Source organism: Strix aluco, chromosome 33 (genome assembly GCF_031877795.1).
Source record: "Strix aluco isolate bStrAlu1 chromosome 33, bStrAlu1.hap1, whole genome shotgun sequence".
NCBI lineage: Eukaryota > Metazoa > Chordata > Aves > Strigiformes > Strigidae > Strix > Strix aluco.
The window spans coordinates 359,171-376,914 of record NC_133963.1 but is presented as its reverse complement, the minus strand read 5'-3'; the positions used below and the strand labels follow the sequence as shown (position 1 = coordinate 376,914).

At 53.3% G+C, this 17,744-nt stretch overlaps 1 protein-coding gene across 1 annotated transcript; it reads left to right on the top strand.

Moving 5' to 3' along the window:
• The first annotated feature begins 517 nt into the window (after window positions 1-517).
• LOC141916963 (uncharacterized) lies at window positions 518-3,747 on the top strand. Its single transcript, XM_074809965.1, has 7 exons — window positions 518-601; window positions 669-757; window positions 2,095-2,194; window positions 2,302-2,435; window positions 2,995-3,262; window positions 3,345-3,496; window positions 3,586-3,747. Coding segments are annotated over exons 1-7 (828 nt in total). The 3' UTR covers window positions 3,587-3,747.
• The last annotated feature ends 13,997 nt before the right edge of the window (window positions 3,748-17,744 follow it).

Below are 17,744 nucleotides of genomic sequence, written 5' to 3'. Positions count from 1 at the left end.
TGAACACCCTGATTTACCCGATGGTACCGGGGAGTTTTTCGACGCTTGATTGATGTTGGTGGAGAAAACGGTGAACCCAGCACGGTGCTGGAGTCGCCCCACGCGCTGCCGGCCAAAGCCCCCGCTCACGGCCAGCCCCACTTCAGCGCCCTGCAATTCCTTGTCACCCAGAAGGTTGGGGGGGCAGAGGGGGATTTTAGGGGTGTGGAGGGGGGTTTTGGGGGCTTGGGGGGTGGTGGAGAGGGGGTTTGGGGCTGTAGAGGGGACTTGCGGGGCTGTGGAGGGGGTTTTAGGGGGTGCAGGGGGGAGCTGGGGGGGCTGTGGAGGGATTTTGGGGCATCAGAGGGGACTTGGGGGGTGCAGAGTGGGGTGAAGAAGGGATTTGGGGGGCTGTGGAGGGGTGGTAGGGAGGGGGTTTGGGGCTGCAGAGGGGGCTGTGGAGGGAGTTTGGAATGGCAGAGGGGACTTGGGGGCTGTGGAGAGGGTTTTTAGGGGTACAGAGGGGGATTTTGGGGGCATGGAGGGGGGATTTTGGGAGCTTGGGGGGCAGCGGGGAGGGAGTTTGGGGGGTGGAGAGGGGACTTGGGGGCTGCAGAGTGGGGTACAGAAGGGATTTGGGGGGCACAGAAAGGACTGGGGGGGCTGTGGAGGGGGTTTTGGGGGTGCAGAGGAGACTTGGGGGGGTGCAGAAAGGACTTGGGGGGCTGCAGAGGGGTCCCCAAAGGAACCCCAAGTCAACCAGCAGCAGCTGCAGCAGGTGAGTTGTGGGGAGCGGTTGGTGACACCCCCCCCGCCCCTAAATTCATTCTGGTCCTCCTGGCCCTTTCTGGTCCCCCCAAATCTTCTCTGGTCCCCCCCATCTCATTCTAGTCCCCCCCAAACCTCCTTCTGGTGTCCGTGTGTCCCCCCCCCCCGCCCCCAGTTTTCTCTGGTCCCCCCAGATCTCTTCTGCTTCCCACCAAATCTCTTTTGGTTTTCCCAGATTTTCTCTGCTCCCCCCCAGATTTCTTGTGCTTCTCTCTGCCCCTTTTTAGTCCCCCCCCAAACCTCTTCTGCTTCCTTCCAAATCTCTTCTGGTTTTCCCAAATTTTTTCTGGTCCATCCCAAATTTTTTCTGGTTATTCTTGTCCGTTTTTAGTCCCCCAACCCTTTTTCCTGGTTCTCTCTAAATTTTTTCTGCTTCCCCCCAAACCTCTTCTGGTTTTCTGAAATTTCTTATGGTCGTCCCCCCCCCCTCTCCCCCCCCCCCCCCCCCCCCGACTTTTTCTGGTTCCCCCCAAACCTCTTCTAGTTTTCCCCAAATTTCTTCTGGTCCCCCCCAAACTTTTCCTGGGTCCCCCAAACCCCCTTTCTGTCACCCCAAACCCCTTTTTTACCCCCCCAAACTCCTGTTTTGTTTCCTTAAATGCTCTTCTTCCCTCCCAAACTTGTTTTTGGTCGCCCCCAATCCTCCTTTTTTCCCCCAAACCCCTTTCTAGGTTCCCTCAAATCTTCTCTGGGTTCTTCCTAACCCCTTCTCGTCCCCAAATCCATTCTTGCCCCCCAAACCCCCTTTTTTTACCCCCCCAACTTCTCTTTTTGTCCTCTCAAACCCTCTTCTTCCCCCCAGATCCTCTTTCCCCCCCAGATCCCTTAGTTCCCTCAAACCTCCTTCAGGTCCTCCCAACCCCCCTTTTTATCCCCCCCCCACCCCCTTTTTGCCCCCCACCCTTTTTGTCCCCCCAAATCTTGTGCCCCAAACCCCATTTTTTACCTCCTCAATTCCTTTTTTGTCCTCTTAAATGCTCCTTTCCCACCCCCCCCTCCCCCCCCAGAAACCCCTTCTTGTCCCCTCCAAATCCTTCCTTGGCCCCCCAAACCTGTTTTTTTAGTTCTCTTAAATGGTGGTTTTTCCCCCGCCAAACCCTTTCTAGTTCCGCCAACCCCCTTTTTGTCCCCCCCAAATCCTTTCTTGTCCCCCAAACCCCCTTTTTTACCCCCTTAATTCCTTTTTTTGTCCTCTTAAATGCTCTTGTCCCCCCTCAACCCCCTTCTTGTCCCCCCCCAACCCCTTCTCTGTGCCCCCCCCAGCTGATGGACATGGGTTTCTCCCAGGAACACGCCATGGAGGCCCTGCTCAACACCAGCACCATGGAGCAAGCAACCGAATACCTCCTCACCCGCCCTCCCCCCCCCTCATGGGGAGAGTCGTATGGTAAGAACGGGGTGCAGGGGGGTAGGGGGGAGCCCCCAAATCCTCCTGCTCCCTTCTCCAGCTCCTCACCTCGCTTGTGGCCCCCCCCCTTCTTTTTTTTTTTCCAGGATCTGAGCATGTCGGAGGAGGACCAGATGATGCATGCAGTCGCCATGTCCTTGGGCCAGGACATCCCCATGGACCAGCGGGCAGAGTCCCCCGAAGGTTTGGGGGGGGACACGGGCTTTCAGATGGGACTCCCGCATCCCCCAGCCCTGTTTTGTGCCTCTCTGCACCCCGTTTTCCACCCCCTCTCCCCCGTTTTGCACTCCTTGAGTCTGTCTCAATCCCTCAGCCCATTTGGGGCCCCCTTGGCCCCATTTTGTGCCCCCACAATCCTATTTCGTAGCCTCCCCCCCCTTTTTTCACCGCATGACCCCATTTTCTGCCCCCCCTTCTCACCCTATAACCCCATTTTGTGCCCTACGACCCCCCCAATACCTTCTTTTCACTCCCTGCACCCCGTTTTGCGTCCCCCCAACCCCTTTTCTTGCCCTGTGACCCCATTTCTCACCCCACTCACCCCATTTCTTGCCCACTCACCCCCTTTTGTGCCCCCCTAACCCCATTTCTTGCCCTGTGACCCCCTTTCCTCACTCCCTGGGCCCCATTTCTTGCCCCCCAACCCCATTTCTCATGTTGTGACCCTGTTTCTCACCCTGTGACCCCATTTCATGCCCCCTTGACCCCATTTTGTACCTCTTGGACTCCATTTCTCCCCCCTGTGACTCCCATTTCTCCCCCCTCCTCTCCCCCCGCAGGAAGCCCGCCTGCCACAAAGAAGAAGAATGCCGCGCCCATGAACGTCAAGAAGAAGCAGCCGCCAAATGTCTGGAAAAATTCGAAGGGGCCGAACCTTTGGAAGTGGCCGAGCTGTTGGCTTTCACCGACTCCATGTTGCTGGGGTGCTCCCAGCTCCTCGACGAGCTCCCCGACACTGTCTACCGCGTCTGCGACCTCATCACGACGGCCATCAAATGCAACGGCGCCGCCTACCGCGACTCCGTCCTCAAGCAAGTCGTCAAACAGGTACCAAAACCCCACATTTCTCCTCATTGTAAGCTCGCTTTAATTAGGGGGGCTTGACTCACCCTGACACCCCAACATTTAGGTTTGGGAAGCGGCGACGTCCTCATCCAGGCGGCGTTGCCACTCACCACCAGCGACACCAAAACGGTGTCGGAATGGATCAGCCAAATGGCGACTTTGCCTCAAGCCTCCAACTTGGCCATGCGGATCCTTCTCCCAACCTACCCCCAGCTGGTATAGCAAAAGAGACTGTGAGTTAGACCTTGTCCCAAGAGTGAAAAACTGAAAGGCTTTTGGGTTTATCCTATGTTTTTCCTCCCCAGATGCTGGCAAGTAAGAAAAACTAATGGCTTCTGTCCCTCTAGAGACTTCTGCCTCAGCTGCCTGTTGAAGAGCATACCTATGGCATTGCTTTTCATTGGATTTATTTCTCCTTAGATGACTTTTGAATTTGAGACTACAAGTAATATAAATAGCAAATAGGAACATTATAAATTGATTTTTCATATAAAAATCCTAGGGCAGCCTCAAGGGGAAAAAAGTTTATTTTTTATTATGAATCTGTAATTTGAAATAACATATTTGGTCATATTGGCTGCTTTCTTCAAATACTAGTGAAGGATGTAAATTAGACACACGCCAATGCTGTTGGTATTTGTCTGGATCCCTGAGTGTCTGATGGCTGGTCACGGTGAGACGGGTCATAGCTGATGATGTCCAGAGTCCAAGAGCAGGGATTTACCATGTGGGACAGGGAACCCAAATTCTTCTGGTAGTGTGGAGTTGTGGTGGGAGAAAGAAGCCTTCAGAGGTAGGGCTGGAGCGTGCTGATTGCTTCCAGACCTGAGCTGGCCTCGCTCAGCTCTTCTGCACAGGTCCATTTGGTGCTTCCAGCTGTGAGACTGACGCAGGCAAAGGGCAGCAGCTGCCACGTGGAAATGAATCCTGAATCCACTTCCCGTCACCCGTGTGGTCAAAAGAAGCAGCAAAAACAAAACCGGGATCTAATCTGTGTGAAATGCCATGAAGAATGACTGAAGCAGTTTGTTACTTTACTCGCTGCTGAAACGTTTTTCTGTGTAGCAGGACAGGTGGTTTTGTGCCACGTGTGGTGGCGGCAGTTTGGATGGGTGGCTCTGTGCAGTGGGGATGCTCGCTGACGCAGCTGCCTGCTGTGCGGCCTCAGGACTGTGCCGGAGCAGCACCCGTGCGCAGTCCAGAGCAGTAGCTTGCTTTGTGTGGATACAGCAGTCTGCAAAATTTGGGTTTTTATCCTGTTTTAAAAGTTGTTTCAGCTCTGCTAGAAAACAGGACTTTTAATAAGAAACGAATAGAGTGAATCATCTGTGGGAACAACAATGAGTTTCATATTCAGATCAAAAATGGAGTGACAGTTAAAAAACATCAGGTATCTGAACACTTCAGGTATTTAGACGTGATGCAGCTGTAGTTCAGTTTGGAGACAGTCTCATTTCTTTACAACCAGAACATCAATTCCCATTTGAAGCATATTATATGGACTATAAATATTTTTGCCACCCAGGAAATTTTACATAAGCTGCTGTTTGTATTGCTGGGCAAGTTGCACACTGCTGTTTTGTAGTCAGAGGCTCCTGCTTCAGTTTGTACAGGCTGCTGTCTGCATTTCCTTCTGCCCAGTGCCTCTGCAAATTGCTTTCATTGTAAATCAAAGAGAAATTTGAGCAATGATTTTTCTTATTCTGTTTACAGCCTTAAGGTTGGTGGCCCTTTCTGGAAGTTGTGCTTGCAAAGTCTTTTTCGTGAAGAATGCAGAGGTACCGACAGGGAGCTGCCCATGATATACATGTATTATAAGCTGGACTCTTCTCCCTGGTATTAAGTGATAGGACTTGTGGGAGTGGTTCAAAGTTGTGCAGAAGCATTTCTTTACTGAGAGGGTGGTCAAACACTGGAACTGGTTTCCTAGAGAGGTGGTTGATGCCCTACGTCTGTCAGTGTTTAAGAGACATTTGGACAATGCATTTAACATGCTTTAACTTTTTGGTCAGCCCCAAATTGGTCAGGCAGTTAGACTAGATGATCATTGTAGGTCCCTTCCAACTGAAATATGTAGAATATTTCCTCTCCCACCAAGAATAAAGATTAGGTGTATTGCAATGATCATAAGCTCTAAAAGTAGCCATCCCTAATTTCTGTAGGTCGTTAGTCTTTATCATTATTTCCTCTGAGTCTCGCATCTATAAACATGCTTCTCCCGATCTGCCAGAGGCTGAGTGCATCAATTAGGCAATATTTAATTAACAGTTGGAAGTGCATGACTGAGAGAGGCTCTGGGAAAAATCTTGTTGGATGAAAGCCATTCCCTTTTTCTTTGGAGTGGTTTATGGGTCCCTGAATCCTGTTTCCTTTAGATTCTTCCCTGGCAGTGCTGTGTGTGAGCACTGCTTCATGATGCTGCAATATAGGGGTAGCTTTATTGATTAAAATGGGTCAATAAAAATTTATACTGGCTTAGTGGATGGACCAGAGTTTTTCACTTCATTTTTACAGATAGTTAACCAAGGGAAAGCACAGAGCAGGGGGCTATGCATTTGAACTTCAGGGAGACAAAAAAAAAAGTGGCATACCAGTTCCACAGGTATCCTGATTTTGTTTGGAGAAAAGTTGCCAGTTCAACAGGTAACTTTTCTCCAAATGTAAAACCACCTTTTTAATTGCGACCAATCTAGCATGATTGCTTTTATTTTTAGAGCATCATGATGAGGGATCACACTGAGATAATTGGTTTGAATAAACTGTCCCTACCTATGCAAATAAAAGATGGAAAAATCGGATCTATTCTGAACGTGTTGTGTTCAGGCAGGAGGGAAAAACTTCCAATGATACTGAGGCTGAACACTAAGATTAGTGCTCATCATCTGCACTTACCAGTGCTTTTAAAATTTTACTTCATATGCCAAATGTGCTGCAGAATTTCACCTTTTAAAATTAATCCACAGTGCTGTAAGTACAGTCATCCCTGATGAGCACTGAGTAAAGTCTAGAGTAACTTCTGAGTATTGTTCAATTGTCCTGGTCTTGTTCAACTGTTGATAATATGTGTGGGAGAGTTACTGGAGACAAATACTGCTTGGAGTTTTAGTCTATGGTGATGTGCTCTTGAAGTTTTTAATTTTGTGGAGGTGTGTTTGTAAGGTTTAAGGCCATTTCAGGAACTTTAATCATAATCTATTAATACAATTCTTTTAAATTCTGTTTTTTAGCAAGAAGGGTTGTCAAGGATTTTGCAGACTTCTTTTCTTGTTTCTGTGATGCTTGTGGCCATAAAGGTTTTGCAAAGAAGTAAAAGCAGTTTTTCCTAGCAGAGATAAGGATGACCATTTCCAGGGACTCCTGCTTGCATCCCAGATCCCATCTCCATGTGAGCAAACAGCTCCAGACCGCACTTTCATCTTTGGTAGGAGGGCTCACACCGTTTCAGTAAAGAGGGAAGAGCTGCAGGAATTCCTGACAAGTTTTTAGTGAGGGCATAAGGGAGTGCCCTCATTTTACCTGTGTTTGAATCAGACCATGAGGAAAAAAATCTTTAATAATATATTTTTCTTGACAATGTATAGTTATTTTATAAGTATTACACTATGAAGCCAATAGCTTAAAAAAGCCTGAAATGTGCCAGTGTATGTTATGAGGAAGGAGGGGTGTTGCTGCCGTTGGGTTTGCACACAACTTCTCTGAAGAGGGACAGAGCCATTGACGGTGACAGCTCGGCACTCCCAGGAGCTGACGAGCGAGGAAGAGCTAAAGCAGTGCCAGCTCATGCGTGTAGGAGGACAAAAGGCCTCTAACTTTCCCCGGCAAAGAAGGGAAAGAGCTTTGAGATGGGAAGATGGCCTTGCTGGTCCTGCTGATGCAGCCCGGAGGGTGAGATGTGCCGGGTGGGGATGTGGCGGAGGGCATTTCCCTGCCTGGGAGCTGCTGTGCATCCCGCCCAGTCCCCTTGCAATCAGCAGGGAACTGCTTTCCCTGTGCTTGTGTGCAGCTGTACCCTTTCTTTTTTTTCCTGTTAGCATCTGAAGTACCGCTGTTGTGCAAACAGTATACATTTTTTTTTTCCCTGGCACTCCCTGTGAATGCAGCGAGGCTCTTAACCTATTTCTGCATTGCAACTTGCTGCTTCAGTCTGCTGAGAGGAGAATATGCTCCCAGGCACATGCCTCCTTTCTCCTTCCTTCCAGTCAGTGGTGGTTTAATGTCAAACTAGATTATGAAATTTAAGAAGAAAAATGTTACAGAATGATCATCAGAAATATTAAAGTGTAATCGGAAGTGAAAGATTGGAGTTAAAAACTTCAAGATAATGAATTATCATTGCATAAGCACACAGAAATGGCTGCATGTACAACTTTTTAAATCATTTTATCTAAACGATATCATTAATGTTAGAAATATTTGGCTAGGAGACAGCAAAATTGCTGTATTTAGTATGAAGCTAGTGAGTTAGTCAGACTACTATTATGCCTAGAAAAAAATTCTCAGTAGATGGCAAATATTGGTGTTAAAGAGAGCGGGTCCTTTTGATAACTATTTTTCTTTGCGCAATACAGGAGAGTCTAGAGGATTGTAATAGATTTTTATAACAAAGAGAAAATTTGAATCCTTACCAGTAATCAAGTAATACTGCCATATGGGAAGGTGATAAACAAGGTCTGAAAGGAGAGCTATCATTCTGAGCCAGCAGTCCCACGAAAGATTAGATTAAAATAGCTTAGACAGAAAACGCTGGAAAAAGTCATGACTGTGGATGGATGAAAAAGGATGAGTAAGAGTTATCCGGTAAATGAAAGGGAAGAAATAGGAAACAGGATGAATGGCAAAGAACAAAAAATAAATGGCAAAGAACCAGCTGGATTCGGTATTAGACTCACGCAGCAGCAATATTACCTGTCCAGGAGCTCGGAGGGGGGAGAATGAGTAGCGTCAGTCTGTGATAACTTAAAGTTGTCGTGGGTCTCTGGAGAAATATGGATGCGGTTGGGATATTTGGGTCTGTAAAGAGTCAGAATAAATACATGAATTCGAGTACCAGAGCATGGAGTGTAACAGCACTCCCTTTCCCAGAGAAGGTGGCCGTGGTTTAGCATTCTGGAGGGGTTTGGAGTTTGAAAACGTTGGCTGCAAATTACTGAATGCAGAGCTTGTATTTATGAGATTACATAGTTTTTTCGCTTAATATTGCTTTCCATCCTTTCCTTTTTTCTGCTTTTTCATATTATTTTGCCTCCTCCAGTAGGGAAGCCAGTAGTAATACAGTGAAAAGTGGTGAGAGCCTTTAATCTTCTCGGCTTTGTGATGTTTCTTCCCACGCTGCAAGGCTCTAGAATCGGGTGTCCTTGGGCTGTTCACAAACCATACGTGCTCCGGGATTATCTATCCCAGCAGCAGGGATTCCTGTAGAAGGGCAGATTAGCTGAGGGTTAAACAGGCTGTGACGTCTCTTCAGCAGCAATATCTCGGGGCTGGTGGGATGGAATAGTTACCTTTGCAGGGTGGCACGTCTTGAGGCAGGGAGCTGTGTTCCTTGAGTTTTGTGCCAAAAGAGCAGTGTCAGTGCAATTAGGTGGCCGGGATCCATCACTGAAATATCTGGGCTGATGAATGCCGTGCTTTCAGAGGGATAGAGCTGTTTGGATGTATGTGGGACTCACTCCTTTATTTTGTTTACCCAAATGGGTGAAGATTTTGCTGTCTCTAAGAGTGTGGAGGTAGCTGAATGCAAACTGCGCATACATTTGAGAAGGGGTCATGAAGAAAAATGTGAAGTTTTCTGCTTTAGTTCCACTTCAGAGTTTGTGTATTCCTCTCAGCTTTCTGTCAGAGTTGTTCACTTTCAATTTATGCCTCAAAGACACAGCATAGCTGTGTGCGGGCTGAAAAGCCTGGCTAGGCAATCGTGTGTGTTTGTGACTAAGCGGCATGAGAGGCACTGAAATAAATGATCTTTTAATTTGATGTGCTTATTGTTTGAACTCTGAGAGGCATTTTCCTCTTTAATCAGTGATGAGCTTTTTTCTTTCTTTTCAGAGACCAGATGAATAAAGAGCTATAACAAATACTGAAGATTTAGAATTCATAGGATAGTTCATAAAAGCATCGTTATAAATCATATTGTCCATTCAAAAGATTGTGCTCTAATGACTTGAAATAAATTGGAGTCTGAGGTGTTTTTCAAGGGCTGTTTCTCTGTGAACAACAAAACAGCTGTATAAAATACTGCTGCATGCTGCAGCAGTTCAATGTAGTGAAAGGAGAACAATGGATCAAGAACCCAAATGTATGATGCCCTCCTTCAAATCAGTGAAGAAATTGCTGAAGATGTCCTAATTAACTACAAGTGGGTATATTGCCATTCCAGAAAAGGTGTTTTATGCAGATTGAGGGGGACTATTTCGAGGGGACTATTTTGGGGGTGTGTTTCTGGGAGGGGAGTATTTCGGGGGGGGACCCCGAAATGTGGTGGGAGGCCGCAGGGAAGTAGAGGCCAGAGGCAAATAAAGGCCCGAAAAATGTAGATGCCGAAAAGAGGTGCAAGTACTGATGGGCATTGGAGTTTGAAAAAGGCTGGGAAACCAAAACGGGGTGGGAGGCTGAAAAGAGGTGGGAGGCTAGAGGGCAGTAGAGGCCAGAAAGAAGTGGAGGCTGAAAATGGGTGGGAGGCTGAAACGGGGTGGGAGGCCGGAGGGAGGTAGAGGTCAGAAAAAAGTGGAGGCCAAAATGGGGTGGGAGGCTGAAATGGGGTGGGAGGCCAGAGGGAAGCAGAGGCGAGAAAAACATGGAGGCTAAAACAGGGTGGAAGGACTAAAGAGGGTGGGAGGCCACAGGAAAGTAAAGGTTAGAAGAAAGTGGAGTGCTTGGAGGGGGGGAACTATTTGGGGGGGGATGATTTCAGGGGGACTGTTTCACGGCAGTATCTATTTGGGGGGGGGACTATTTCGGAGGGAAGTGTTACGGGAGGGTCTATTTCAGAGGAACTATTTGGGGGAGACTCTTTTGGGGGGGGACTCTTTCGGGGTAGTATTTAAGGTGCAACTATTTCTCAGAGGAGTATCTAAGGGGCAACTGTTTCATGGGGGAGTATTTTGGGGGTGAGGCATTTCAGGGGGGATTATTGCTGTGGAGATTCTTTCGATGGGACTATTTTGGCGGTGTGTTTCTGGGAGGGGAGTATTTCGGGGAGGGGAGATTATTTGGCGTGGGGGCAGTATTGGGGTGGGGGGAGTGTTTCTGGTGGGGCCCCGAAACGTGGTGGGAGGCCGCAGGGAAGTAGAGACTGAAGAGCAAATACCGGCCAGAAAAACGTAGATGCCAAAAAGGGGTGCGAGTTCTGATGGGCATCAGAGTTTGAAAAAGGCTGGAAAACCAAAATGGGGTGGGAGGCTGAAAAGAGGTGGGAGGCCAGAGGGCAGTAGAGGCCAGAAAAAAGTGGAGGCCAAAGCGGGGTGGGAGGCTGAAGCGGGGTGTGAGGCCGAAGTGTGGGGGGAGGCTGAAGCTGCATGGGAGGCCAAAGCGGAGTGGGAGACTGAAGGAGGGTGGGAGGCCGAAGCGGGGTGGGAGGCTGAAGTGGGGTGGAAGGCCAGTTGAATGGAACACCAAAGCAGGGTGGCAAGCCAGTTGAAGGGGATGCCTGTCCTGGTTTAACCAGGATAGGGTTAAGTTTCCCCAGCAGTAGGGGAAGAAGCTCTAGCCGGGTTATTCATATGCCATGCTGAAGTCAGGTCCAGGCGCCAGAGCGCGGGAAGAATCGGTGATCGCGTGGGGTTCGCGCCGCCGGGTTTTCTCCCACTGCTACATTGGTAGATATGTTGCCCTGTTCATTGTTATTACTATTATTATTATTGTTGTTGTTTGTTGTGTTGCTATTGCACTGCTGTATTAAACCTGTCCTTATCTCAGATCGGGGCTTTGTATTTCACTCCCTTGGTGGGGGAGGGGCAGTGGCCGCGTGGTCTCAGACCCCGGCAGGGGCTAAACCATTACAATGCCGAAAGCAGGGTGGGAAACCAGTTAAAGGGGAGGCTGAAGCTGGGTGAGAAGCCAGTTAAAGGAAAGTCCGAGGCGGGGCGGGAAACCAGTTAAAGAGGAGGCCGAAGCGGGGTGGGAAGACAGTGAAAGGGGAGGCCGAGGCGGTGTGGGAGGCCAGATAAGGGGAGGCCAAAGCGGGGTGGGAGACCAGTTAAAGGGGAGGCTGAAGCTGGGTGGGAGGCCAGTTAAAGTGGGAGCCGAAGCGGGGTGGGAGGCTGAAGGAGGTAAGGAAGCCAAAGCAGGGTAGGAGGGCAAAGCGAGGTGCGAGACCAAAGCAGGGTGGGAGGCCATAGCGGGATGGGAGGACAGTTAAAGGGAGACCGAAGTGGGGGGGGGGGGAGGCTGAGGCAGGGTGGGAGGACAGTTAGAGGCCGAAGCGGGGTGGGAGGCCAAAGTAGGGTGGGATCCTGAAGCGGCGTGGGAGGACCAAGCTGGGTGAGATCCCAGTTAAAGAAGAGGCCGAAGCGGGGTAGGAAACCGATTAAAGAGGAGGCCGAAGAGGGGTGGGAAGCTGAAGCGGGGTGGGAAAACAGTCAAAGGGGAGGCCGAAGCAGGGTGGGAGGCCAGTTAAAGGGGAGGCTGAAGCAGGTTGGGAGGCCAAAGCGGGGTGGGAGGCCAGTTAAAGGAGAGGCCGAATGGAGGTGGGAGGCCAAATTGCAGTGGGAGTCCAGTTAAATGGGAGGCCGAAGCGGGGTGGCAAGCCAGTTGAAGGGGACGTCGAAGCAGGGTGGGAAACCAGTTAAAGGGGAGGCTGAAGTGGGGTGGGAGGCCCAAGCTGGGTGAGAAGCCAGTTAAAGGGGAGGCCGAAACGGTGTGGGAAACCAGTTAAAGAGGAGGCTGAAGCGGGTTGGGAAGACAGTGAAAGGGGAGGCCGAGGCGGTGTGGGAGGCCAGAAAAGGGGAGGCCAAAGCGGGGTGGGAGACCATTTAAAGGGGAGGCTGAAGCAGGTTGGGAGGCCGAAGCTGGGTGACAGGCCAGTTAAAGGGGAGGTGGAAGCGGAGTGGGAGGCTGAAGTGGGGTGGGAGGCCAGTTAAAGTGGGAGCTGAAGCGGGGTGGGACACCGAAGCGGGGTGGGAGGCCAGTTAAGTGGGAGGCCGAAGGGAGGTGGGAGGCCAAAGCGTGGTGGGTGGCCAAAGCGGGGTAGAAGGCAAGTTAAATGGGAGGCTGAAGTGGGGTGGGAGGCCAGTTAAAGGGGAGACCAAAGCGGGGTAGGACGCCAGTTACAGGGGAGGCCAAATGGAGGTGGGAGGCCAAAGTGCGGTGGGAGGTCAGTTAAAGGGGAGGCCGAAGCAGGTTGGGAGCCCAGTTAAAGTGGAGGCGAAAGCGGGGTGGGAGGCTGAAGCGGGATGGAATTCAAGTTAAAGGGGAGGCTGAAGCGGGGTGGGAGGCCGAAGTAGGCGGGGGGAGGCTGAAGTAGGGTGGGAGGTCAGCTAAAGTGGGAGCCGAAGCGGGCTGGGAGGCAGAAGCGGTATAGGAGGCCAGTTAAAGTGGAAGCCAAAGCGGGCTGGGAGGCCAGTTAAAAGGGAGGCCGAAGGGAGGAGGGAGGCCGAAGCGGGGTGGGAGGCCAGTTAAATGGGAGGCTGAATTGGGATGGGAGGTCGAAGCGGAGTGAGAGTTCAGTTAAAGGGGAGGCCAAAGCTGGGTGGGAGGCCAGTTAAAGCAGAGGCCGAAGCGGGGTGCGAGGCCGAAGCGGGTTGGGTCTCCAGTTAAAGGTGAGGCCAAAGCGGGGTGGGAGGCTGAATCGAGGTGGAAGGCTAGTTAAAGGGGCGGCTGAAGCGGGGTGGGAGGCCAGTTAAAGGAGAGGCTGAAGTAGGGGGGGAGGCTGAAGCAGGTAGGGAGGCCGAAGCACGATAGGAGGCCAGTTAAAGGGGAGGCTGAAGCGGGGTGAGAGGCCAGTTAAAGGGGAGGCTAAAGGGGGGTGGGAGGCCATTTAAATGGGAGGCCTAAGCGGGGTGAGAGGCTGAAGCGGGGGGAGAGGCCGAAGGGAGGTGGGAGGCCAAAGCTGGTTGGGAGGGCAAAGCTGGGTGCGAGGCCAAAACAGACTGGGAGACCAAAGTGGGGTGGGAGGCCATAGTCGGGTGGGAGTCCGAAGCGGGGTGGGAGGCCGAAGCAGGTAGGGAAGCCAAAGCAGGGTAGGAGGCCAGTTAAAGGGGAAGCTGAAGCTTGGTGGGAGGCCAGTTAAAGGGAAACCGAAGTGGGGGGGGAGGCTGAGGCAGGGTGGGAGGACAGTTAAAGGAGAGGCCTAAGGGGTGGGAGGCCAAAGCAGGGTGGGATCCTGAAGCGGCGTGGGAGGACCAAGCTGGGTGAGATGCCAGTTAAAGGAGAGGCCGAAGCAGGGTGGGAGGCCGAAGCGGTGTGGGAGGCCGAAATGGGGGGGGAGGACAAAGTGAGCTGCGAGGCTAAAACGGGGTGGGAGTCCATAGTGAGCTGGGAGGCCGAGGCGGAGTAGGAGGCTGAAGCGGGGTGGGAGGTCGAAGCAGGTAGGGAAGCCAAGCAGGGTAGGAGGCAAGTTAAAGGGGAAGCTGAAGCTTGGTGGGAGGCCAGTTAAAGGGAGACTGAAGTTGGGGGGGAGGCTAAGGCAGGGTGGGAGGACAGTTAAAGGAGAGGCCTAAGCGGGGTAGGAGGCCAAAGCAGTGTGGGATCCTGAAGCAGTGTGGGAGGACCAAGCTGGGTGAGATGCCAGTTAAAGGAGAGGCCGAAGCGGGGTGGGAGGCCAAAGTGGGCTGGTAGGTCAGTTAAAGGGGAGGCCGAAGTGGGTTGGGAGCCCAGTTAAAGGGGAGGCTGAAGCAGGGTAGGAGACCAAAGTGGGGTGGGAGGCCATGGCCGGGTGGGAGGCCAGTTAAAAGGGAGGCTGAAGGGAGGTGGGAGGCCAAAGCGTGGTAGGAGTCCAGTTAAATGGGAGGCCAAAGTGGAGTGGGAGTTCAGTTAAAGGGGAGGCTGAAGCTGGGTGGGAGGCCAAAGCGGGATGGGAGGCCAGTTAAAGGGGAGGCCGAAGCAGGGTGGGAGGCCGAAGCAGGTTGGAACTCCGGTTAAAGGGGAGGCCAAAGCGGGGTGGAAGGCAAGTTAACGGGTCGACTGAAGTGGGGTGGGAGGCTGAAGCAGGTAGGGAGGCCAAAGCAGGATAGGAGGCCAGTTAAAGGGGAGGCTGAAGTTTGGTTGGAGAGCAAAGCGGGGTGGAAGGCTAGTTAAAAGGGAGACCGAAGGGGGGTGGGAAGCCAAAGTGGGGTGGGAGGCCAGTTAAATGGGAGGCCAAAGCGGGGTGGGAGTCCAGTTAAAGTGGGAGCCGAAGCGGGGTGGGAGGCCGAAGCAGGGGGGGAGATCAGTTAAAGTGAGAGCCGAAGCGGGGTGGGAGTCCGAAGAGGGGTGGGAGGCCGAAGCCGGGTGGGAGAGCAAAGCTGGGTGCAAGGCCAAAACGGAGTGGGAGACCAAAGCGGGGTGGGAGACCGAAGAGGAGTAGGAGCCTGAAGCGGGGTGGGAGGCTGAAGCAGGTAGGGAAGCCAAAGCAGGGTAGGAGGCCAGTTAAAGGGGAAGCTGAAGCTTGGTGGGAGGCTGAAGCGGGGTGGGAGGCAAGTTAAAGGGAGACCGAAGTGGGTGGGGACGTTGAGGCAGGGTGGGAGGACAGTTAAAGGAGAGGCCTAAGGGGTAGGAGGACAAAGCAGGGTGGGATCCTGAAACGGGGTGGGAGGACCAAGCTGGGTGAGATGCCAGTTAAAGGAGAGGCCAAAGCAGGGTGCGAGGCCGAAGCGGGGTGGGTGGCCAGTTAAATGGGATGCCGAAGCGGGGTGGGAGGCAAAAGCGGGGTAGGAGGCCAGTTAAAGTGAGAGCTGAAGCGGGGTGGTTGGCCAAAGCGGGGTGGGAGGCCAAAGCTGGGTGCGAGGCCAAAAGGGAGTGGGAGACCAAAGCTGGGTGGGAGGCCATAGCCAGGTGCAAGGCTGAAGCGGAGTAGGAGGCTGAAGCGGGGTGGGAGGCCGAAGCAGGTAGGGAAGCCAAAGCAGGGTAGGAGGCCAGTTAAAGGGGAAGCTGAAGCTTGGTGGGAGGCCAAAGCGGGGTGGGAGGCCCGTTAAAGGGGAGGCCGAAGCGGGGTGGGAGGCCAAAGTGGAGTGGGAGGCCAGTGAAAAGGGGAGGCCGAATGGAGGTGGGAGTCCAAAGTGCGGTGGGAGTCCAGCTAAATGGGAGGCCGAAGCGGGATGGGAGGGCCAAGCGGGATGGGAGGCCGAAGCGGGTTGGGACCCCAGTTAAAGTGGAGGCAAAAGCAGGGTGGGAGGCTGAAGCGGGATGGAAGGCAAGTTAAAGGGGAGGCTGAAGCGGGGTGGGAGGCCGAAGCGGGGTGGGAGGCCAGTTTAAGGGAGGCGGAAGTAGGGGGGGAGGCTGAAGCAGGGTGGGAGGCCAGTTAAAGGAGAGGCTGAAGCGGGGTAGGAAACCGGTTAAAGAGGAGGCCGAAGCGGGGTGGGAAGCGGAAGCAGGGTGGGAAGACAGTCAAAGGGGATGCCGAGGCGGTGTGGGAGGCCAGATAAGGGGTGGCCAAAGCGGGGTGGGAGACCATTTAAAGGGGAGGCTGAAGCAATTTGGGAGGCCGAAGCTGGGTGACAGGCCAGTTAAAGGGGAGGCGGAAGTGGAGTGGGAGGCTGAAGCGCGATGGGAGGCCAGTTAAAGTGGGAGCTGAAGCAGGGTGGGAGGCCCAAGCTGGGTGCGAAGCCAGTTAAAGGGGAGGCCGAAGCGGGGCGGGAAACCAGTTAAAGAGCAGGCCGAAGCGGGGTGGGAAGCTGAAGCAGGGTGGGAAGACAGTCAAAGGGGAGGCCGAGACGGTGTGGGAGGCCAGATAAGGGGAGGCCAAAGCGGGGTGGGAGACCAGTTAAAGGGGAAGCTGAAGCGGGTTGGGAGGCCAAAGCGGGGTGAGAGACCAGTTTAAAGGGAGGCCGAAGCGGGGTGAGAGGCCAGGTAAGTGGGAGCCAAAGCAGGGTGGGATGCGGAAGCGGTGTAGGAGGCCAGTTAAAGTGGGAGCTGAAGCGGGCTGGGAGGCCGAAGCAAGGTGGGAGACCGAAGTGGGGTGGGAGGCCAGTTAAAGGGGAGGCCGAAGGGAGGTGGGATGCCGAAGCAGGGTGGGAATCCAGTTAAAGGGGAGGCTGAAGCGGAATGGGAGGTCGAAGCGGGTTGGGACTCGAGTTAAAGGGGAGGCCAAAGCGGGGTGGGAGGCTGAAGCGGGGTGGAAGGCAAGTTAAAGGGGCGGCTGAAGCAGGGTGGGAGGCCAAAGCGGGGTGGGAGGCCAGTTAAAGGGAGGCTGAAGTAGGGGGGGAGGCTGAAGCAGGGTGGGAGGCCAGTTAAAGGAGAGGCTGAAGCGGGGTAGGAAACCGGTTAAAGAGGAGGCCAAAGTGGTGTGGGAAGCTGAAGCGGGGTGGGAAGACAGTCAAAGGGGAGGCCGAGGCGTTGTGGGAGGCCGAAGCGGGGTGGGAGGCCAAAGCGGGCTGGAAGGCAAGTTAAAGGGAGGCTGAAGTAGGGGGGGAGGCCGAAGCAGGTAGGGAGGCCAAAGCAGGATAAGGGGCCAGTTAAAGGGGAGGCTGAAGCTTGGTGGGAGGCTGAAGTGGGGTGAGAGGCCAGTTAAAGGGGAGACCAAAGGAGGTGGGAGGCCGAAGCGGGGTGGGAGGCTGAAGCAGGTAGGGAGGCCAAAGCAGGATAGGAGGTCAGTTAAAGGAGAGGCCTAAGCGGGGTGGGAGACCAAAGCAGTTTGGGATCCTGAAGCGGGGTGGGAGGCCAAAGCATGGTGGGATCCTGAAGCAGGGTGGGTGGCCAGTTAAAGGGGAGGCTGAAGCAGGGTGGTTGGCCAAAGCGGGGTCGGAGGCCAAAGCTGGGTGCGAGGCCAAAAGGGAGTGGGAGACCAAAGCTGGGTGGGAGGCCATAGCCAGGTGCAAGGCTGAAGCGGGGTGGGAGGCCGAAGCAGGTAGGGAAGCCAAAGCAGGGTAGGAGGCCAGTTAAAGGGGAAGCTGAAGCTTGGTGGGAGGCCAAAGTGGAGTGGGAGGCCATTGAAAAGGGGAGCCCGAATGGAGGTGGGAGGCCAAAGTGCGGTGGGAGTCCAGCTAAATGGGAGGCCGAAGCGGGATGGGAGGGCCAAGCGGGATGGGAGGCCGAAGCGGGTTGGGACCCCAGTTAAAGTGGAGGCAAAAGCAGGGTGGGAGGCTGAAGCGGGATGGAAGGCAAGTTAAAGGGGAGGCTGAAGCGGGGTGGGAGGCCAGTTAAAGGGAGGCCGAATTAGGGGGGGAGGCTGAAGCAGGGTGGGAGGCCAGTTAAAGGAGAGGCTGAAGCGGGGTAGGAAACCGGTTAAAGAGGAGGCCAAAGTGGTGTGGGAAGCTAAAGGGGAGGCCGAGGCGTTGTGGGAGGCCGAAGCGGGCTGGAAGGCAAGTTAAAGGGAGGCTGAAGTATGGGGGGA